This window comes from Rhinopithecus roxellana, chromosome 17, assembly GCF_007565055.1.
Source record: "Rhinopithecus roxellana isolate Shanxi Qingling chromosome 17, ASM756505v1, whole genome shotgun sequence".
NCBI classification, from domain to species: Eukaryota; Metazoa; Chordata; class Mammalia; order Primates; family Cercopithecidae; genus Rhinopithecus; species Rhinopithecus roxellana.
This window is the reverse complement of record NC_044565.1, coordinates 19,552,428-19,572,955: the sequence shown is the minus strand read 5'-3', so window position 1 is coordinate 19,572,955 and position 20,528 is coordinate 19,552,428. Positions and strand designations below refer to the sequence as shown.

At 41.9% G+C, this 20,528-nt stretch overlaps 1 protein-coding gene across 9 annotated transcripts in view; it reads right to left on the bottom strand.

Moving 5' to 3' along the window:
- Nucleotides 1–20,528, bottom strand: part of IMMT (inner membrane mitochondrial protein) — a 52,449-nt gene that overhangs the window by 10,178 nt on the left and 21,743 nt on the right. For 2 of the 9 annotated variants that reach the window (XM_010382002.2, XM_030920881.1), the window contains exons 4-10: nt 20,374–20,485; nt 17,854–17,991; nt 17,393–17,488; nt 13,167–13,303; nt 8,333–8,436; nt 6,229–6,364; nt 5,299–5,428 (exon numbers count right to left, since the gene is read on the bottom strand). In XM_010382002.2, coding sequence (XP_010380304.1) covers nt 5,299–5,428; nt 6,229–6,364; nt 8,333–8,436; nt 13,167–13,303; nt 17,393–17,488; nt 17,854–17,991; nt 20,374–20,485 — 853 coding nt within the window. The remainder of the gene's footprint in view (nt 1–5,298; nt 5,429–6,228; nt 6,365–8,332; nt 8,437–13,166; nt 13,304–17,392; nt 17,489–17,853; nt 17,992–20,373; nt 20,486–20,528) is intronic. The other 7 variants (XM_010382003.2, XM_010382004.2, XM_030920883.1 and 4 more) reach the window with 7 other exon arrangements.

Here is a 20,528-nt window from a genome sequence, read left to right as displayed (position 1 = left end):
ATCACTGAAACCTCCACGTGCTGGGCTCAAGCAATCCTCCCACCTCAGCCTCCCAAGTAACTTGGACTAGAGGTGTGTGCCACCATACCCAGCTAATTTTTGTATTTTTTTGTAGAGACGGGGTTTTGCCATGTTGCCCAGGCTGGTCTCGAACTCCCGGGCTCAAGCGATTCGCCTGCCTCAGCCTCCCAAAGTGCTGGGATTACAGGCATGAGCCACTGTGCCCAGCAACCTAAACATTTTTTTTTAATTTTGTTTTGAGACAGAGTCTTGTTCTGTCACCCAGCCTGGAGTGCACTGGCGCAATCTCAGCTCACTGCAAACCCCCGCCTCTTGGGCTCAAGCGATTCTCCTGCCTCAGCCTCCCGAGCAGCTGGGACTACAGGCGTGTGCCATCACCCCTGGCTAATTTTTGTATTTTTAGTAAAGACAGGGTTTCACTATGTCGGCCAGGCTAGTCTTGAACTCCTGACCTCAAATTATCTGCCCGCCTCAGCCTCCTAAAGTGCTGGGATTACAGGCATGAGCCACCATGCCCGGCCTCAACTTAAGCATTTCATAGAAACTATAATTTTCTTTTATCCCTCATATTTTTATTAGTTCATACAGTATTGTACTAAGTTACAGTTTTGACTCTCTGTTCTCAGTTCCAGGCCTCTCTTAACATTTCAAATACTTAATAAATTCAGTTTTTCTTTGAAATTTGTAAAATAATGAATTCATACTAAATTTTAATTTAACCTGTGCAAATTAAACGAAGAACTACAGTGGCCTGATTTGAGAGTAAAGAAAAAATGGCATTCTGTATAGCTGGAATAATGTCCCCCCCCACCATCACAGGTATCCCAAGCACCCAGTGTGAACATGTGACAGGAGAGGGGAGTGCAGCCAGTCGCAGCTACTGCCTCTCAGGATGAGCTGTTGAACATCCTGGTATGAATGTCCTGACCATCTTTTTTTTTTTTTTTTTTTTGATGGAGTCTCCCTTGTTGCCCAGGCTGGAGTGTAGCAGCACGATCTTGGCTCACTGTAACCGCCACCTACCGGGTTCAAGTGATTCTCTTGCCTCAGCCTCCCGAGTAGCTGGGACCACAGGCGCACGCCACCATGCTCAACTAATTTTTGTATTTTTAGTAGAGATGGGGTTTCACCATATCGGCCAGGCTGGTCTTGATCTCCTAACCTCAGGCAATCCACCCACCTCAGCCTCCCAAAGTGCTAGGATTATAGGTATGAGCCACTGCACCTGGCCAGTCCTGACCTTCTTAATAACCTTTGGATTCAACATGTCCAAAGACTGGTATTTTTCATCCAAGGGGCTCTGAACATCAACTCATGTTCATCACTCCCTCCTACACCGTCAATCTCACAAAAATAAATTTTCCTCCTTATTATGGTTACATCATTCTTCTTCTCAAAACGCTAAAAGGGAGTCCCATGCTGCTGATACAAATCATTCTGGCAGAGAATAGTGAGGCTAGTGAGGGAGAATGAAATCCCGGCTCTACCCCAACCTTGGGCAAATTATTTTTCTGCCTCAGTTTTCTCATTTACGTAATTGGGATAATAACAAAATTTGCCTTATAAGGCTGTTATGAATTTCAAATAAGTTAAGATATGTGACGCACTTAGAACTCAGTGCCTGGTACAAAATAATGCCCAATACCACTAGCTATTATTACGTTTGGAACCTTGCTCAGCTACAGATAACACAGAAAGAGTACTGGACGTAGTGAACATCATCAGGACATTTGTTGTTTAGGGAAATAATAATAAAAGCAATCCCAGAACTTAAAGTATAATAAAAAAAATGATAATAAGAGCAAAATGCCTCATAACACAAACCAGTACTAACAAATTTGGTTTAGGTCTTAGTGCATTCTGATTTCAGAGTTGAGGACATCCACTGAGGGCTAGGGTAATCATGGAATAATTACTGTCTCTAGAAATACACAGGAAATCAGTAATACCGGTTGTCCCTGAGGAGGAACACCGTGTGAGAGGGAAACTTCAAATGCCATTTATACCTTTCAAATTTTGTATTGTGAATATATACTCCATTTAATAAATTAATAAAGATTTAAATGGAGAAACAACTCAGAGATTGCTTCACAAGGGACATTCACTTTCTTTTTTTTTTTTTTTTGAGACGGAGTCTCGCTCTGTCGCCCAGACTGGAGTGCAGTGGCCGGATCTCAGCTCACTGCAAGCTCCGCCTCCCGGGTTCACGCCATTCTCCTGCCTCAGCCTCCCGAGTAGCTGGGACTACAGGCGCCCGCCACCTCGCCCGGCTAGTTTTTTGTATTTTTAGTAGAGACGGGGTTTCACCGTGTTAGCCAGGATGGTCTTGATCTCCTGACCTCGTGATCCGCCCGTCTCGGCCTCCCAAAGTGCTGGGATTACAGGCTTGAGCCACCGCGCCCGGCCGGGACATTCACTTTCTACATGGCACCCTTCTTTAGCACAGGTTTCTCAACCTTGGTGCTACTGACCTTCCGGTCCAGACAGTTCTCTGCTGTAAGGGGCTATTCTGTGTACTACAGGATGTTTAGCAGCACGTCTGGCCTCCACCCACTACATGCTAGTAGCTCCCTCCAGTTGCTCCCTCCAGTTGTGGCAAACAAAAATGTCTCCCAGTGCTGCCAAATGTCACGTGAGGAACAAAATGCCCTCGGTTGAGAACCACTGTTTAACATTTTCATGTTTTACGATAGGCAGCCAGGCATGGTGTCTCACGCCTATAATCCCAGCACTTTGGAAGGCCGAGGTAGATGGATAATTTGAGGTCAGGAGTTTAAGACCAGCCTGACCAGCATGGTGAAACCCAGTCTCTACTAAAAATACAAAAAAATTAGCTGGGTGTGGTGGCACACGCCTGTAATCCCAGCTACTCGGGAGGCTGAGGCAAGAGAATCGCTTGAACCCATGCGGCGGAGGTTGCAGTGAGCCAAGATCCCACCACTGCACTCCAGCCTGGGTTGACACAGCAAGACTCCATCTTACAAAAAAAAAAAAGATTTGTGATAGGCACTTTCAAAAGCAGAAAAAAAGAAAAAAGTTAAAAACGTCAGAGCTGGCTTGGGAAAATTAGTAGGATTTAGTCTACTGGGAAGACCAAAGACAGAATGCAAATTCTTAGGGTTGATGCTCGTATCTAACTCTCCACAAATAAAATTTGTCCTGCCCTGTCAACCTAATTTCATTTTATTTGAGCCACTGGAGACTCCCTACTACTACCAATGTCAAGTTTATGCCAAGAAGCTTACATATATCTAATGCAAAGAGACAGCAAACAAGCCAATGAATAAGAATTTCAAGAAGATAAAATAAAGTAATACGGTACAGTGGTTTGTGGAGGAATATAATCAGGGAAGGTCTCTGAGGTGCTCACATCTGCTTCCATTGTAACCTCAATGAAACACTGACAACCCCTTGAGAAATTCTGATGAGGGAAGCACTGTCAATGTGGCTCAAGTTTATCCTTCTCAAGGACAAACTGTCCACAATGCCCTCTTTGCTAGATGGTAGCTATCCAGTGTCTAAACAAGAGTCACTGGTCCCAGACTGCATTTTGTATTTCTCCACATTATTCTCTCTCATAAATCGTACTGTTACTTTTTTTTTTTGAGACGGAGTCTGGCTCTGTCGCCCAGGCTGGAGTGCAGTGGCCGGATCTCAGCTCACTGCAAGCTCCGCCTTCCGGGTTTACGCCATTCTCCTGCCTCAGCCTCCTGAGTAGCTGGGACTACAGGCGCCCACCACCTCGCCCGGCTAGTTTTTTGTATTTTTTTAATAGAGATGGGGTTTCAACGTGTTAGCCAGGATGGTCTCGATCTCCTGACCTTGTGATCTGCCCATCTCGGCCTCCCAAAGTGCTGGGATTACAGGCTTGAGCCACCGCGCCTGGCCGTACTGTCACTTTTTTATTTGACAACAGTCTAACTGGTATCTGCCTCCTGAGTCAACTGCATTCAAAGAGCTAAATGTCTGAGTTATCTTTTGACAGCCTTAACTCCATTTCTTGACATTTAGTCTCCCTGGATGGCCATGATGCAGAATGATTATAAATCCTTGCACTGGTGTTTCACTTCACTCCTTAGACCAGCCATGGTTCTTTGAGGCAACCCTGATACCTTCAGCCTGGAGAGGCCTACGACATGAGAAGTCTCCTTTCTAACAAATGCTAACATTTGAACAGTGTTTTAAGCCAGGTGTGGTGGCTCACACCTGTAATCCCAGCACTTTGGGAGGCCAAGGTGATCACTTTAGGTCAGGAGTTCAAGACCGGCCTGGCCAAAATGGCAAAACCCTGTCTCTACTGAAAGCACAAAAAAACTGGTAGGGCGCAGTGGCTCACACCTGTAATCTCAGCACTTGAGAGGCTTAGGGAGGAGAACTGCTTGAACCTGGGAGGCAGAGGTTGCAGTGAGCCAAGATAGCGCCACTGCACTGCAGCCTAGGCAACAAGAGTAAAACTCCATCTCAAAAAAAAAAAAAAAGAAAAAAAGAAAAGGTACAAAAAAATAGCCTGGTGTGGTGTCGCATGCTTGTAATCCCAGATATTTGGGAAGCTGAGGCAGGAGGATCGCTTGAACCCGGGAGGTGGAGGACTGCACTGCAGCCTGGGCAACAAAAAATAAAAATAAAAATAAACAGTATTTTAATTTTGCTGAGACGGGTGATCTCTGTGATTCTCAGTACTGTCACAGAACTTCAAGGAAATGTGACTATAGTTACACCATGAAACGACTTCAGCATCAAAGTTCTCTGTAGTATCAGCCTGAGGAAGTGGATAGCCAGACAGCTCGTTCCTTTCTCAGTGCAGGGTCCCTAGGTACATTTTCAACAAAGTGTTGTTTTGTCACAGAGCAGACATAAAGTGTGCTTTAAATAATTCACTACAAATACTTTTAAAGTAACAAGGTTTTAAAAAATACTTATACATATACAATAACACTTCAGTAGCATCAAGGTTATAATGTCACTTGTGTTCACTTGAATTTCAAACTTTTTTTTTTTTTGAGCAGCAAAGATCAGAACAGAACCAATCACGGATTATGAAATTAAACACTAGCTGAAACTCATGTTCATCACGGCTAAAACTACAAGAGTACTGTCGCGGCTGTGTCATCTGTAATGATTGTGGTTAAAATAAAATGCTGAAACAGTGTACTGTACACAAAAAGAGATATGCATGCATGTCAGAGGGATTTGGACTAAGATGGAGATGAAGCAAGTTTAGATTCGTTGATTAGTTGTTAAAACATCGAAAAAAAACATTACTTCAGTTGTACTTACTCATTCCTTTCCACCCAGGAAGGACTTCTGGAGTAATACTGTCTAGCTCTCGTTTAAAGTCGTCCCGAGCTTGGACCACCAGCTCATGATACTGAGATACAACCTTAGCCTCAGACTGAGCTGCCTGGACCTGAGCAAATACAAAGGGTATATGATAAATCGAACAAAAAGTACCACAAACATTCCAAGAAACAGAAGTAGTATTCCTTCTTTTGTTTATATTTCGTTGGAAATGTGTAAGGAAATCTGAAGCTCAGAAATGAAACAGCCTTATTTGTTTCCTTCTAATTCCTATTCAAATACCATGGACAGGCCCTTTCCCATCTTACTAGACCCCCTCCCTCCATACAGATCACATAAATGCAGCCAGAAGATCTGCTACAAAATGGACATTTTCATAAGTGACAAAAATCATAACCAAAAATGTTAATTATAGAAAGTATCAACAATACAGAACAATCCACTTGGCTGGTGTCCAAGGCAAAATTTTTTTTTTTTTTGACAGGGTTTCACTGTCACCCAGGATGGAGTGCAGTGGCACCATCTCAGCTCACTGCAGCCTCAACCTCCCGGGCCCAAGCCATCCTCTCACCTCAGTCTCCTGAGCAGCTAGGACTACAGGCGCACACCAACACGCCCACTTAATTTTTTGTATTTTTTGTAGAAACGGAGTTTCACACCATGTTGCCCAGGCTGGTCTCAAACTCCTGGGCTCAAGTGATCTGCCCGCCTCAGCCTGCCAAAGTGTTGGGATTACAGGTGTGAACCACGACACCCAGCCAAGGCAAATTTTTTAAAACAGTAACAACTAATATATTTTGCAGGAGAAAAGAGGGGGAGATGGTAGGAATTTACTGTTTTCCTAAATCCTTAAAATCCTTTAAGAGATTATATTTTAAAATATAAAATATTATAAGGTAGGAAACAAACCTTTTTGACCACATTATCCAGATCAACTATCATGTTGTGAAGTTTACCCTCTGCAGCAGATATATGAGGCTTGGCCCCAGTAACCTCTTTTTTCTTTGCATTTTCAATCACACTTTTCATCTTCTCTAACTCTTCTCTGGAAACCAACAAAACAAAGATTTTGTCAACTGTATTAAGGAGTTTTAATGTCAGTAGAGTATATAATTGTTAAGTCTATGAAAGAGGCCAGGAGTAGTGGCTGATGCCTGTAATCCCAGCACTTTGGGAGGCCAAGGCAGGAAGATCACTTGAGTCCAGGACTTCAAGACCAGCCTGGGCAACATAGGGAAACCATGTCTCTATTTTATTTTAAAAAACGAAAAGAAAAGTCAATGAAAGAAATGTAACTGCTTTTTCTTTTTTTTTTAAAGACTAGTCAAGTGCAATAGTAAGAAGAGAGGAAAGACTAAAGCGAGAGAGTTCCATCCATAACTGACTGTGAACAATCAACTGAGCTAACTCACTACCTTTGGACAAGCATCAGTGCTTTTTTGGAGTCAATAAACGAGAGGCTTTTCTCATCAACAACTGAAAACATCTTGGTTAGAAGCTAGATTTACTAGAGTGAACCAGAGAGGGAATATGGTATATGGAGTGACTCAGACTTTAGAATAAGATCCCCAGATTCAGCTCCCATATCAGCCTTTCATTTCCTACACGCTTTTGTGTAAGGAAGAGAAGTTAATTTATGAGAAGTACTTAGTGCCTGGCCGAATCATGAGCATGCAATAAACAGCAGCCCTTGCAAGGATCAACCTGACTCACCAACCAATGAGAGAGAGCTAAGGAAGGCAAAGGCACAGGAGAAGGCCAAAAACCTCACTGAGCAAATACTTAACTGGGACTCAGGGAGCCCTCACGACTCAGAATATTTCGTAAGTCAGACAGACTGTGGTCTACCCACCATAAAACACAGAACTCAAAGTGATATGAGCATAATGCCTTAAATCTCCTAAAAGATATGCTGGTTTTATCAAAGACTTCTTTCTCTACTAAGAATAAATATTTTCCTAAGAAAGACAGCAAAATTTTGAGTGACAAATAACTATTCCATACTGCTGATGAGGATCTTTAGTCAAATAGAGGTTTCCACCAACGGAGGTTGATCTTATATCTGGGTATGCTTGTTCCATGCTAGTTTTAGCCAACTTCCAGGAATCAAGGTCAAGGTGGCATACCTATTACATACTCACTATTTTGGTTGTTAAGGCAAACAGACTGTGACATACTTTCTACATTCTGATAAACTACCCAAACTGTCCCAGTAAAATCTTAAAATTACAGCAGAATCTCAGCACATCTGAAGAGATACATCATCTAAGCAATAATCCAAAGCAAAACTGACTTTTATATAAGATCCTCTATATGTCTGGGTATGGTGGCTCATGCCAGTCCCAGCTACTCAGGGGGCTGAGGCGGGAGGATGGCTTGAGCCCGGGAGGTTGAGGCTGCAATGAGCCCTGATCATGCCCCTGTACTCCTGCATGGGCGACAGAGCAAGACCATGAATTAAAAAAAAAAAAAATCCTTTATATAAGTTTCTGCCAAATTTATTCTGGCCTAATTTTATATATATACATTTTGAGACGGAGTCTCGCTCTGTCGCCTAGGCTGGAGTGCAGTGGCACAAACTCATCTCACTGCAACCGCTGCCTCCTGGGTTCAAGTGATTCTCCTACCTCAGCCTCCCGAGTAGCGGGGACTACAGGCGCACACCACCATGCCTGGCTGGTATTTGCATTTTTAGTAGAGACAGGGTCTCACCATGCTGGATAGGATGGCTCAAACTCTTGGTCTCAGGTGATCTGCCTCCTAGGCCTCCCAAAGTACTAAGATTACAGGTGTGAGCCACTGTACCCAGCCTGGACTAATTATATTTTATTCCTTCTCTCTTTTTACACCTTTGTACGAGTTCCTAATGCCAATTCAGAACAAGCACGGGTGGAAAAGGGAAGGAAGGGTTTCTCTACCTCCTCTTTATTCTATACAGACAATACAAAAAAACCCAGCCCAAAGAAAGCCACCAGGAGGCCCTAATTACTTGTTAAACTCCATGAGTAATTACTTGGCTTTGAGAAGGGCATCGGCAGCTTCATCTACTGCCTTTCTGCGTTCCTTCAATGCACCCTCCACTGTGCGCCACTGAGCAGATTTCTTCTCGCCTGCAATCTAAACAAAACATTTTAATTATATAATAAATAATTGCTATTATTGTCATATGATAGGCCAACAAGATTAAACACAGAAACATGTGACACTGAAGTCAAAGGTAAAAATTTATATGCAATATTTCTCCAGAGTAAGAACTCTTAATTTAAGGCTTATGTTCTTAATTTAAGGCTTACGATCCGCCCACGTCAGCCTCTCAAAGTGCTGGGATTACAGGCATGAGCCACTGCCCGGCCATATAAGCATTTTTTAAGGGGATTTTTTTTTTTTTTTAAAGATTCTCAAAAGGATGTTTTTGAGTTTAAGGATAAATCAGAGTTTAAGGATAAATAGCAGGTTTACATATTTGTATGATCCTTATTCCGCCTAAATGTTACTCTAAAGAATTACTCTTCCTAATTAGTTACATATAAGTCAACTATTCTCAAAAACCTCCCTTGTGGTGACTCTTACGGTGTATGAATTGTGTATTAAAAAAAAAAAAATTTTGGCCAGGCGCAGTGGCTCACGCCTATAATCCTAGCACATCGGGAGGCTGAGATGGGCAGATCATGAGGTCAAGAGAGCGAGATCATCCTGGCCAACATGGTGAAACCCCGTCTCTACTAAAAATACAAAAATTAGCTGGGCGTGGTGGTGGGCGCCTGTAATCCCAGCTACTAGGGAGGCTGAGGCAGGAGAATCGCTTGAACCCAGGAGGTGGAGGTTGCAATGAGCTGAGATCACGCCACTGCACTCCAGCCTGGTGACACAGCAAGACTCCTTCTCAAAAAAAAAGTTTTCCTTGAAAATCTTAGGCAGATCCAACACGTTTTTCTCCAGCTATGGAACTGATTGCCACTTTTTGAAGCAGAGCTGGCTCATATTTAGGGAATATATTAGGAAGAAAACCCTCTAACACTAATACCACTAAGTGCAGCAAGAGGCTCACATTATGAGGGGGTGCAAGGTACCCAGAACACTCAGGGCCTAGACGTGGTTCAGTGGCTCATGCCTGTAATCCCAGCACTCTAGCAGAATCACTTAAGCCCAGTTGTTTGAGACCAGCCTGAACAACATAGGGAGACCCCATTTCAACAAAATAAAAAAAACAGCCAGGCGTAGTGGCTCATGCCTGTGGTGCCAGCTACTTGAGGGGCTGATCTGGGAGGATCATCTGAGCCCGCAATGAGGCCACACTGAGCCGTAATCACACCACCACACTCCAGCCTGGGTGACAGAGCAAGACCCTGTCTCAAAAGCAAAAAAAATGTGAAATAATAAACAAGATCTAGTGGTAGAACTAATAAATATCCTATTTAGAACTAGTGATGAGCATACATAATATTCAAGAGATCTGCAAGTACTATAATGTGATCTGAAAACATCTGTGCTTTGTATTGGTGACATGGTCACAGTACTGCTAACACTACTGTGGTTTGCTGCCAGTATTCATAGTTGAAGAAAATGGTTTTAAATTTCAATTTGAGGCTCGGGAAAATAAAGATGTTTCCCTCCTTCAAGTTCAATGAGCACCTGAATTCTATCTACAGACTCAACTCTAGGTTAAGAACCCACACATTTAGAAGAAATATTTGTACTTTTCTTCGTGTATTGCTTTTTAAATGTTCTATGTAGCCAGGTGCAGTGGCTCGCAACTGTAATCCCAGCACTTTGGGAGTCTGAGGTGAGCAGATCACCTGAGGTCAGGAGTTTGAGACCAGCCTGGCCAATATGGTGAAACCCCATCTCTACTAAGATGGGTGTGGTGACGGGCACCTGTAGTCCCATCTACTCGGGAGGCTGATGCAGGAGAATCGCTTGAACCTGGGAGGCAGAGGTTGCAGTGAGCCGAGATCATGCTATTGCACTCCAGACTGGGTGACAGAGCAAGACTCCATCTCAAAAAAAAAAAAAAAAAAAAAAAAGAATGTTCTATGTAAAATTTTACAAAGTATATCTTATGATGTGAAAAATAAAGTTGATGTTTCAGTGAGTTCCCACTGTAGTCTTTTTTTTTTTTGAGATGGAGTTTCACTCTTGTTGCCCAGGCTGGAGTGCAATGGCTCGATCTTGGCTCACCACAACCTCCGCCTCCCAGGTTCAAGTGATTCTCTTGCGTCAGTCTCCCGAGTAGCTGGGATTACAGGCATGGGCCACCATGCTCAGCTAATTATATATTTTTAGTAGAACTGGGGTTTCTCCATGTTGGTCAGGCTGGTCTTGAATTCCTGACCTCAAATGATCTGCCTGCCTCAGCCTCCCACAGTGCTGGGATTACAGGCATGAGCCACTGTGCCTGGCCCACTTTAGTCATCTTGAAAATAAAATACATCAAGAATGGATACTGATTTGGTGCCAGACATGGCGGCTTGTGCCTATAATCCCAGCACTTTGGGAGGGGGAGGCAGGTGGATTACTTAAGGTCAGGAGTTCGAGACCAGCCTGGCCAACATAGTGAAACCCTCTCTCTACTAAACATACAAAAATTAGCCAGGTGTGGTGGTGGGCACCTGTAATTTCAGCTACTTGGGAGGCTAAGGCAGGAGAATTGCTTGAACCTGGGAGGTGGAGGCTGCAGTGAGCAGAGATCATGCCACTGCACTCCAGCCTGGTGACAGAGCGAGACTCTGTCTCAAAAACAAAAAAAAAAGAATGGACGCTGATTTGGGCCACATGAACCGACCCAAATAGAATCACAAAGCATGTAAATGTCAATGACATATCTGGGGGCCAACATTTATCACCCTTGTTGAAGGTACTCCTGCTTACAGAAGTCCAAGGAAAACCTACTCTGTAACAGACACAGATTCCCCTACAATCAAACTAAATCCCACTATTACCAAATCCAATTCTTCATAAACACTGCTTTGTGAAAGTTATTCAGCATATACTAGAAATTACATGTGCACCTGTAGCTTCTACTAGAAAAAAAGAAAGCTGGAATTCATTCTTAACATTTCAAAACGTGTCCATACATTTTTCTAATTATTTTGTACATTAGCTAATACTCTAATCTGTTAACTGCTACCATTAGGTTGTAAAATCTTGACTGCAATAGATTTTACACTGTCTAATCACCATGTGCTACACATTATGTGCACTGGGAAGACGAAATACCACCTTGTGTACCCTTATACCCAAGTAGTAACATGGCATTTAAAGCTTCTAATCGGTGTCCTTCTGAGGGATACTGGTCTACTTGGGTTTGAACCCAACACCCTGACATCATGCAACTTCTAGCCTTCCCATATCTGTAACAAGCAAATTAAATTTCCTGAGTGGTTTCCACTTTGCTGACTGAACTCTGATATTTAAGTATTTTTCTTGGACTTTGACTAAAATGGAATTTTCCTTAAGTTTTCAAAGGTTGTAGTTTCTTGCTACTAACATCAGAGGTCTAATTAAACTCTTTTGTAATATAAGTATATAGGACTGAAACAATGTAAAGTGTGTGTAAATTTTTTTTACAAACTAGAGTTATAACGGCATAGTAACTTTACTGACCATGTATGATCCTGATCCTTAAGATTAATAATTTATGTATTTTACTTTAATTTACTCCTTAAATGACCTGGAATAGAGATACATTTATACACAGTAAGTAACTTAATGTAATTATAAAATAATTTATTAGGTCCCAGTATTAAATTTTGAAAAATCAATGTTATTACTTCATTCTTTGAAGTGTTTAGCATAAATTAAATAATCATAAGCATTTAAAATAGCAGGTGTTTCAGGGAACATGGGATCTCTCTGTATTATTTCTTAAAACTGCAAGTCAAGGCCAGGCGCGGTGGCTCATGCCTGTAATCCCAGCACTATGGGAGGCCAAGGCGGGCGGATCACAAGGTCAGGAGATCGAGACCACGTTGAAACCTCGTCGCTACTAAAAATACAAAAAAAAAATTAGCCGGGCACGGTGGCGGGCGCCTGTAGTCCCAGCTACTCAGGAGGCTGAGGCAGGAGAATGGTGTGATCCCGGGGGGCGGAGCTTGCAGTGAGCCGAGATCGCGCCACTGCACTCCAGCCTGGGGAACAGAGCGAGACTCCGTCTCAAAACAAACAAACAAACAAAAAAAAAACACTGCAGGTCAAGTTTGAAAAGTATCTTTAAAAGTTTATCTATGGAAATAGCAATTTTAAAGCAAACAACAAAAACATTTAAGCACTATTAAAATATGAAAGCAAATCTGAATTACTGTACTGCATCAGTGTTGTAAGATAAAATAAAGCACAATGTATAAAATTCATTCTAAAAAATTTAAAGGCTTTTTTCATTTTGTTTTTTAAAGATAATTACTCTAAGGCCAAGCACAGTGGCTCATGTCTGCAATCTCAACATTTTGGGAGGCTGAGGCAGGCAGATCACTTGAGGTCAAGAGTTCCAGTCCAGCCTGGCCAAAATGGCAAACCCTGTATCTACTAAAAGTACAAAAATTAGCCGGGTATGGTGGTGGGTGCCTGTAATCCCAGCTACTCGGGAAGCTGAGGCAGGAGAATCGCTTGAACCTGGTAGGTGGAGGTGGCAGTGAGCCGAGATCGCACCACTGGACTCCAGCCCAGGCGACAGAGCAAGACTCCGTCTCAAAACAATAACAAAAAAAGGTATCTTCCCCTAGTGAGAGAAAGCCTGTATCATAAGGAAGAAAGCAGTCTATTAAATATTACACTTCTCTCCACCCCCGATTTTTCTTTTTGACCCCCAAGTCATAACAGCTAAAAACCTTCTAATCATTCACTGGGCTCACCTCAGAATTGTCCATGGCGGCTTTCAATATGTTGGAGTGTGCATTGACAGCCTGGACTGCAGCATTCTGAGCTGCAATAGCCTGCAGAGTGACACTTGCAGTTTGCCTCAGAGCATCTTCTAAGCTCTTGGCTAGAGCTTAAGAAAAAAAAAAAAAAGAACAGTTAAAAAACAAATCCCTACCCCATAAATGACTAAACTTTTGCTGTTCTCCTATTTAGTCTTCCATTGCATTTCCCAAAAAATTTAAAAAGGAACAACAAAATACACAAGACTCAAATTTAGGGAATCAAAGTTTCACTTAACAGTATGGTAAAGGGTGGGTGCGGTGGCTCACGCCTATAATCCCAGCACTTTGGGAGGTCGAGCTGGGTGGATCACAAGGTCAGGAGTTTGAGACCAGCCTGACCAATGTGGTGAAACCTCATCTCTACTAAAAATACAAAAATTAGCCGGGCATGGTGGCGGGTGCCTGTAGTAGCTACTCGGGAGGCTGAGGCAGGAGAACCGCTTGAACCCGGGAGGTGGAGGTTGCAGTGAGCCGAGATCGCGCCACCGCACTCCAGCCTGGGCGACAGAGTGAGACTCCATCTTAAAAAAAAAAAAAAGTATGGTAAAATACTGATAATTTAGTCTGGATGATAAATGTATGAAGATTTATTACTTCTTTTTTTTTTTGAGATGGAGTCTTGCTCTGTCGCCCAGGCTGGAGTGCAACGGCACGATCTCGGGTCACTGTGAACTCCACCTGCCGGGTTCATGTGATTCTCCTGCCTCAGCCTCCCGAGTAGCTGGGACTACAGGCGCCTGCCACCACGCCCAGCTAATTTTTTTGTATTTTTTAGTAGAGACGGGGTTTCACTGTGTTAGCCAGGATGGTCTTGATCTCCTGACCTCCTGATCTGCCTGCCTTGGCCTCCCAAAGTGTTGGGATTACAGACGTGAGCCACCGTGCTTCTTTTTTTTTTTTTTTTTTGGAGATGGACTCTCACTCTACCGCTCAGGCCGGAGTGCAGTGGCATGATCTCAGTTCACTGCAACCTCTGCCTCCCGAGTTCATGTGATTCTCCTGCCACAGCCTCCTGAGTAGCTGGGACTACAGGCACCTGCCACCACGCTTGGCTAATTTTTTTGTATTTTTAGTAGAGACGGGGTTTCACCGTGTGAGCCAGGATGGTCTCGATCTCCTGACCTCGTGATCTGCCCACCTCAGCCTCTCCAAGTGCTGGGATTACAGACATGAGCCACCATGCCCAGCCTACTTTTTCTCTTCTGTATATCTAAACTTTTTCAAAATAAAAAGTGGTTTTTTTTCCTCAAAATTATTTAAAGAAGGGTAATGTATTTCAAATGGGAGAAACAAGGTTTAGGACAATATAGCTCCTTTTACATATTTGTGGCTATAAACTCAACAAATCCATCAGCTTTCTTCATTTTAAACAACAATTGTACAGACTCAAAGGGAAAAAGAAGTGCCCATTTTCATCCCCTTAGCAAGAAGGAATACTCATAGCAAAACACTTATATTGACAAGACATAAGAAAACAGACAGGAGAAAGAAAAAGACAAATAAAAAAATAGGCCAAAAAACCCCAAAACAAAACCCAAAGGCAACTTGAAATGGAGAGTGTTCTTCCACAAAAGGACTCAAGAAATAGCAGACACCAATGTTCAAGAGGCACCTGTTAAGATCACATTTCTATATGCTGTCTCAGGAATACCAAAAAGTAAAGCAAACAACCATTTTAGATAATTTACTAAAATGCAAAAAAAAAAAAAAAAAAAAAAAAAAAAAAGGCATTTGAAGAAAGAAGGCTAGTGAGAATACTAATTTAATAATAAATGGGCCGGTACAGTGGCTCACACTTGTAATCCCAGCACCTTGGAAGGCCGAGGCAGGCAGATCACCCGAGGTCGAATTCGAGACCAGGCTTGCCAACACTGTGAAACCCCATCTCTACTAAAAATGCAAAAATTATCCAGGCATGGTGGTGGGTGCCTATAGTCCCAGCTACTCGGGAGGCTGAGGTGGGAGAATCGTGTGAACCTGGGAATCAGATGTTGCAGTGAGCCGAGACTGCATCACTGCACTCCAGCCTGGGTGACAGAGTGAGACTCTGTCTCTAAATAAATAAATAAATAAATACATAAATAAAATAAAAGATATCACATGGCAAAAAATAAAAAAAAATTTGACAAATGAGAAAAAAAGATGATTTTGAGCAAAAGAAGCATAAACTAGCAATGAACAAATGGAACCTGATGAACTACAAATGGTACCTCTGTAAGATAAAAGAGGAAAATTAATAAGGAGAAAATAAAAAGAAATTGACAGAAGTGATAGAAGTGAAACGAGAGCAGGGGATACAAAGAGAGAAGGGGACAAGGATCCCATGACATGCATGAGTGAACAGTGGACATCAAGTACAGGTAGTTGTGAACTACTTTATGGAGGCCACAGAAAGTGGGCTGCTGGGAGGCACCTGCTGCTTCCAGCCCTCTTCAGAGGTCTAGTCACTGTCCTTTGATCCTTGATAAATATTTCACATGCAAATGCATGCATGTATATTTTTAAAGTCAAGTTTGAGGGAGAATTAAGAGGTGACAGATAAAATTCTGAAAATTTTCACTTTGCCCAAAATGAAAGATGAGAGGAACCAGGCAAGGAAAAGAACAGCTGAAACAGCAGACATCTCCATCTTACATTTATAACTTAATTTCAAGGTGCCCAAGTGATAAAGAGAGAAAAGTGAAAAGTGAAGAAAAAATAGGACTAAAAGAAAAAAGGAGTAGGAAAAAAGAAACATTTCACTTAGAAGTCATTTATTAAATATTCTAAAATATTTGTAACACAATCAGAAGAATACAAAAAATGAAAAACAAAAATCCAAATCCAAGTAGCAAAACTAATGCCATAGGCACAGAATGACACCTATGCTATTCTAAGAAAATTGATTCCTCAGGGTAGGGCAGAACCAGCACATTACAAGGGAAACAGGAACAAAACAAATGATGAGGAGATCAAAAAACTATAAAGAGTTGCCATGAGTACTTAAACAACTCTCTGTCCAGCAAAAAGCTATATCCCACGACCTCCAGAGACATCAACATATTATAGCACAGTACAAAAAATCATGTTACAAGTGCTTTAAGACAGAAAAATAAATTTATAAGTATCTATTACCTTTTTTAAACCATTGAAAAATTTAAGAATCCTGACCTACCAAGGACAGCAAAAATAATAATAAAAAACTTGGCCAGGCGTGATAGCTCATGCCTGTAATCCCAGCACTTTGGGAGGCCAAGGTGGGAGGACTTCTTGAGGCCAAGAGTCCAACACTACCCTGACCAACATAGCAAGAGCCCATCTCTTAAAAACAAACAAACAAAAAAACCATAAAATTGAAACTTAAAAAGGAATATGCTTGTTAGCTGGAAACCAGCGATGTGTAGAACATTCCATGCCCCACCAGTGTCAGACGAGAGCACTACTAGAGAGTCCAGAGGCTAGATGATGAGGCAGTGTAAGCCATTCTGACTCCAACAAATAAATTTACAATTCTTAACCAACAGTTATTTACAATTATAAATTGACAATTATTAATAAAAGACTCTTAGGGCTGGGTACAGGGGCTCACGCCTGTAATCCCAGCACTTTGGGAGTCCAAGGTGGGAGGATCACTTGAGCCCAGGAGTACGAGACCAGTCTAGGCAACATAGTGAGATGCCTGTGTCTATAAAAATTTTTTTAAAAATTAGCTGGGTATGGTGGTACGCGCACCTGTAGTCCCAGCTACAGAGGAGGCTTCGATGGCTTCGGCCTGGAAGGCTGAGGCTGCAGTGAGCCATGACAGTGCCACCGCACTCCAGCCTGGGTGACAGAAAAAAAGAGCCTGTCTCAAAAAAATAAAGGACTTTTAGGCAAGCTGTTAAAACATAAATAATCAATTTCTGTTACCCAGAGTATAAATAATCTTTAGTGCTAACATAATCTTTAGTATTATTTAGAGTTTTCACCAACTATACACTAAAAATAGCCTTTGTCACTTGGGTAAAAGAAGTTGGGATGAAATGAAGGTGGTGAATAAAGCAATGCCACTAAAAAACAACAATAGCAACAAAAGAAACCACAACTAGCTGACAGATGACAAACTTGTGCTGATAGTTTAAGAAGAGAGCAACTGGGAGATGACCCAAAATCCTTAAGAAGCTGTCTGGTTTACATACACTCAATTTTAACTTGTTCTTGTTTTTCCTGTTGTGCAAGGCGAGCTGCAACTTCTTCAGGTGGTCGCTCCCTTATAGAAGATGAAGATGCTTCTTCTTGCAGCAAAAGTAAATAAGAGGAAATCAAATTTCAGCACAGAATTTTAATAGCTAACAGGGATATAAAAACCAGCATCATTTGTACTGGCCAGTTGTATCAACACAGGGCATTTCTGTGGTAAGAATTCTAAAACCATTATCATTACTCTTAATGATTCCAAAATGAAGAAATAGGAATCAGTCTTTAATCTCCTTGTTTAAAAAGATGTATTTGGACATTTAAATTTTTAAAATTTCCTAAGAAAGTCTGAAGACCTGAACCTAGTGTAAATGTATACATAGTGCCTACATGTTACCTAGGCATTAAATAGTTCTGATGAGCATATCATTCATAAAAGAACAAATAGAAATAATTAAATTACCTGAAAGCGCAGGTGTGGGTTTTCCTTCACCAATTTCAGGGTAATCAGTTTTTAAAGATTCCTCAGGCTGAACTGCAGGGGCTGGGACTGACAGGGTATCACCTGCTGCAGAAATAATTTGAGCTGCTTCTGTAGGTGCTATAAATATATGTTACTTATGGTATCTATACTTTCCTAGATTAACAGAGAAACAGACAAGAATTTACTACCATCACCACCCACTTCACATCTGACTCCTTAAAGACACAAATATTTGTACTGCCACGTTTGAATAACACACAAACAGGAGCACTGTCCACTGCATATATAAACTCACACAAAATGGACAATGGTTGGGAAAGAACAAAAGAAAAGAAGTCTTGTCTGCATCCACCCACATTTTAACCAACATTATTCCAGGCAAGGCTTCTAGTAATAATATTAAATATTAACACACAAGAAGTGGACGTTTATACAACATGGAGAAAGAATAACATAGGAAAAAGCCTGTTGATGATGAAGACAGACAAAAGAAAGCAACTAAACAGAATATTTTTTAATTGCTTTGAAGAGAGGTGGAAGACGTGTGAGCAGGAAAAAGATTATAGTTTTAAACACAAAGATGAAAGGTCACAGTGATCAAGAACAGAACTGAGTTAAAATATACATATACATATATATATATATAATTTTTTTTTTTTTTTTGCACACTTTGGGAGGCCAAGATGGAAGGACTGCTTGAGGCCAAGACCAACATGGCCAACATAGCAAGACCCCATCTCTATCAATCAATCAATCATTTTTGTGTGTAGTATTTTATATATTTATTGATTGATTGATTTTTATTTTTGAGACAAGGTCTCACTCTGTTGCCCAGGCTGGAGTATAGTGGCACTATCATGGCTCACTGCAACCTCGACCTCCCAGGAACAAGCAATACCCCCACCTCAGCATCTGGCACATAGCTGGGACTACAGGTGTGTACCATCACACTTCGCTAATTTTTAAATTTTTTTGTAGATATAGGGTCTGCCTCTCTTGCCCAGGCTGGTCTCAAACTCCTAGGCTCAAGTGATCCTCCCTCCTCGGCCTCCCAAAGTGCTGGGATTACAGGTGTTAGCCACTGTGCCCGGCCTTGGTTTTAAACCAAGTAACAGTCAATTATCAATCCCCTGGCTCAGCATTCTCTTCCCATCCCACCCAGAACATGAAACATTTTCTTTTGTTTGTTTGAGACAGAGTCTTGCCCTGTCACCCAGGCTGGAGTGTAGTGGTGCAATCAGAGCTCACTGCAGCCTCAACCTCCTGGGCTCAAGTGGTCCTCCCTCCCAAGTGCTGGGACTACAGGCATGCACCACCATCCCTAGCTAATTTTTAATTTTTTATAGAAACAGGATCTTGCTATGTTGCCCAGGCTGCTTTCAAACTCCTGGGCTTAGGTGATCCTCCCACCTTGGCTTCCCAAAGTGCTGGGATTACAGACATGAGCCCCTGCACCTGGCCTAAAATAAAATTATTACAATGGCTTCCAAGGACTGCCACAATAAACTTTTTGCTCCCTCTCTGACCTCATTTGCTCCTGTTCTCCCCTTACTCAATTCACTCTAGCCTCATCTGCCCTTTGCTTGAATATGTCAAGCCTCTACACCAGCTAATCCTGCTGCCTGGGATGCTTTTCCCCACCACCCTTTTACATGACTTACCCTCCTTATGTCTTTCTAATCTTTGCTCAGATAACCCCTTCCAGGTAAGGTATTCCTTACACACTCCATTTAAAACTGCAGTATTCCTTCCCACAATGTCTGACATCCTATACATTTTACTTGTTTATTCCCTCTCCTTATCCAATCAAGAAATATTAGCTGGAATTTTTTTTTTAACTGTTTTGTTCATGGCTATTTCCCCAGGGCTTACAAGAATGTCTAGCACAGAAAACACAGTAAATATCTGCTGAATTAAAGTCGGGTGATTTAATTAAGAACAGATGCAACAAAGGAGAAACATAAGAAGTTCAAATGTATACTGAACATGTTAGAGTTCAACAGGCAAGTGCTGTAAATTAGGGTGAGGTGACTGGTAGTTTCTGAAGTCAAAAAATATCTGCAGGGACTAGAGCAAGACACTTTCATCACTAAGAAAGAAGAGAGGATAGAGAATTGGTGAAGAGGCTGGGCATGGTGGCTCATGCCTGTAATCGCAGCACTTTGGGAGGCCGAGGCGGGTGGATCACCTGAGGGCGGGAGTTTGAGACCGGCCTGACCAACATGGAGAAACCCCACCTCTAGTAAAAATAGAAAATTAGCGGAGTGTGCTGGCACATGCCTGTAATCCCAGCTACTCGGAAGTCTGAGGCAGGAGAATTGCTTGAACCCAGGAGGTGGAGGCTGCGGTGAGCCGAGATCATGCCATTGCACTCCAGCCTGGGCAACAAGAGCGAAACTCTGTCTCAAGAAAAAAAATAATAATAATAATAACAATAATAATAATAATTGGTGAAGAGATTTACCTAGAATTTTAAAAAGATGGTTAAAATATAAGTACCTGTTTCTGAAGCTGCAGTATCTCCCTTTTGTTTCTGGAGTTGTGAGGCAGGCTGTTTAGATTCTTTCATTACTTCTGATACACTAGAGATTTTTAGTGGACCAGACTGAATCTTGGAAATAAAAAACATTTATTTAACATTTCAGATATACTAC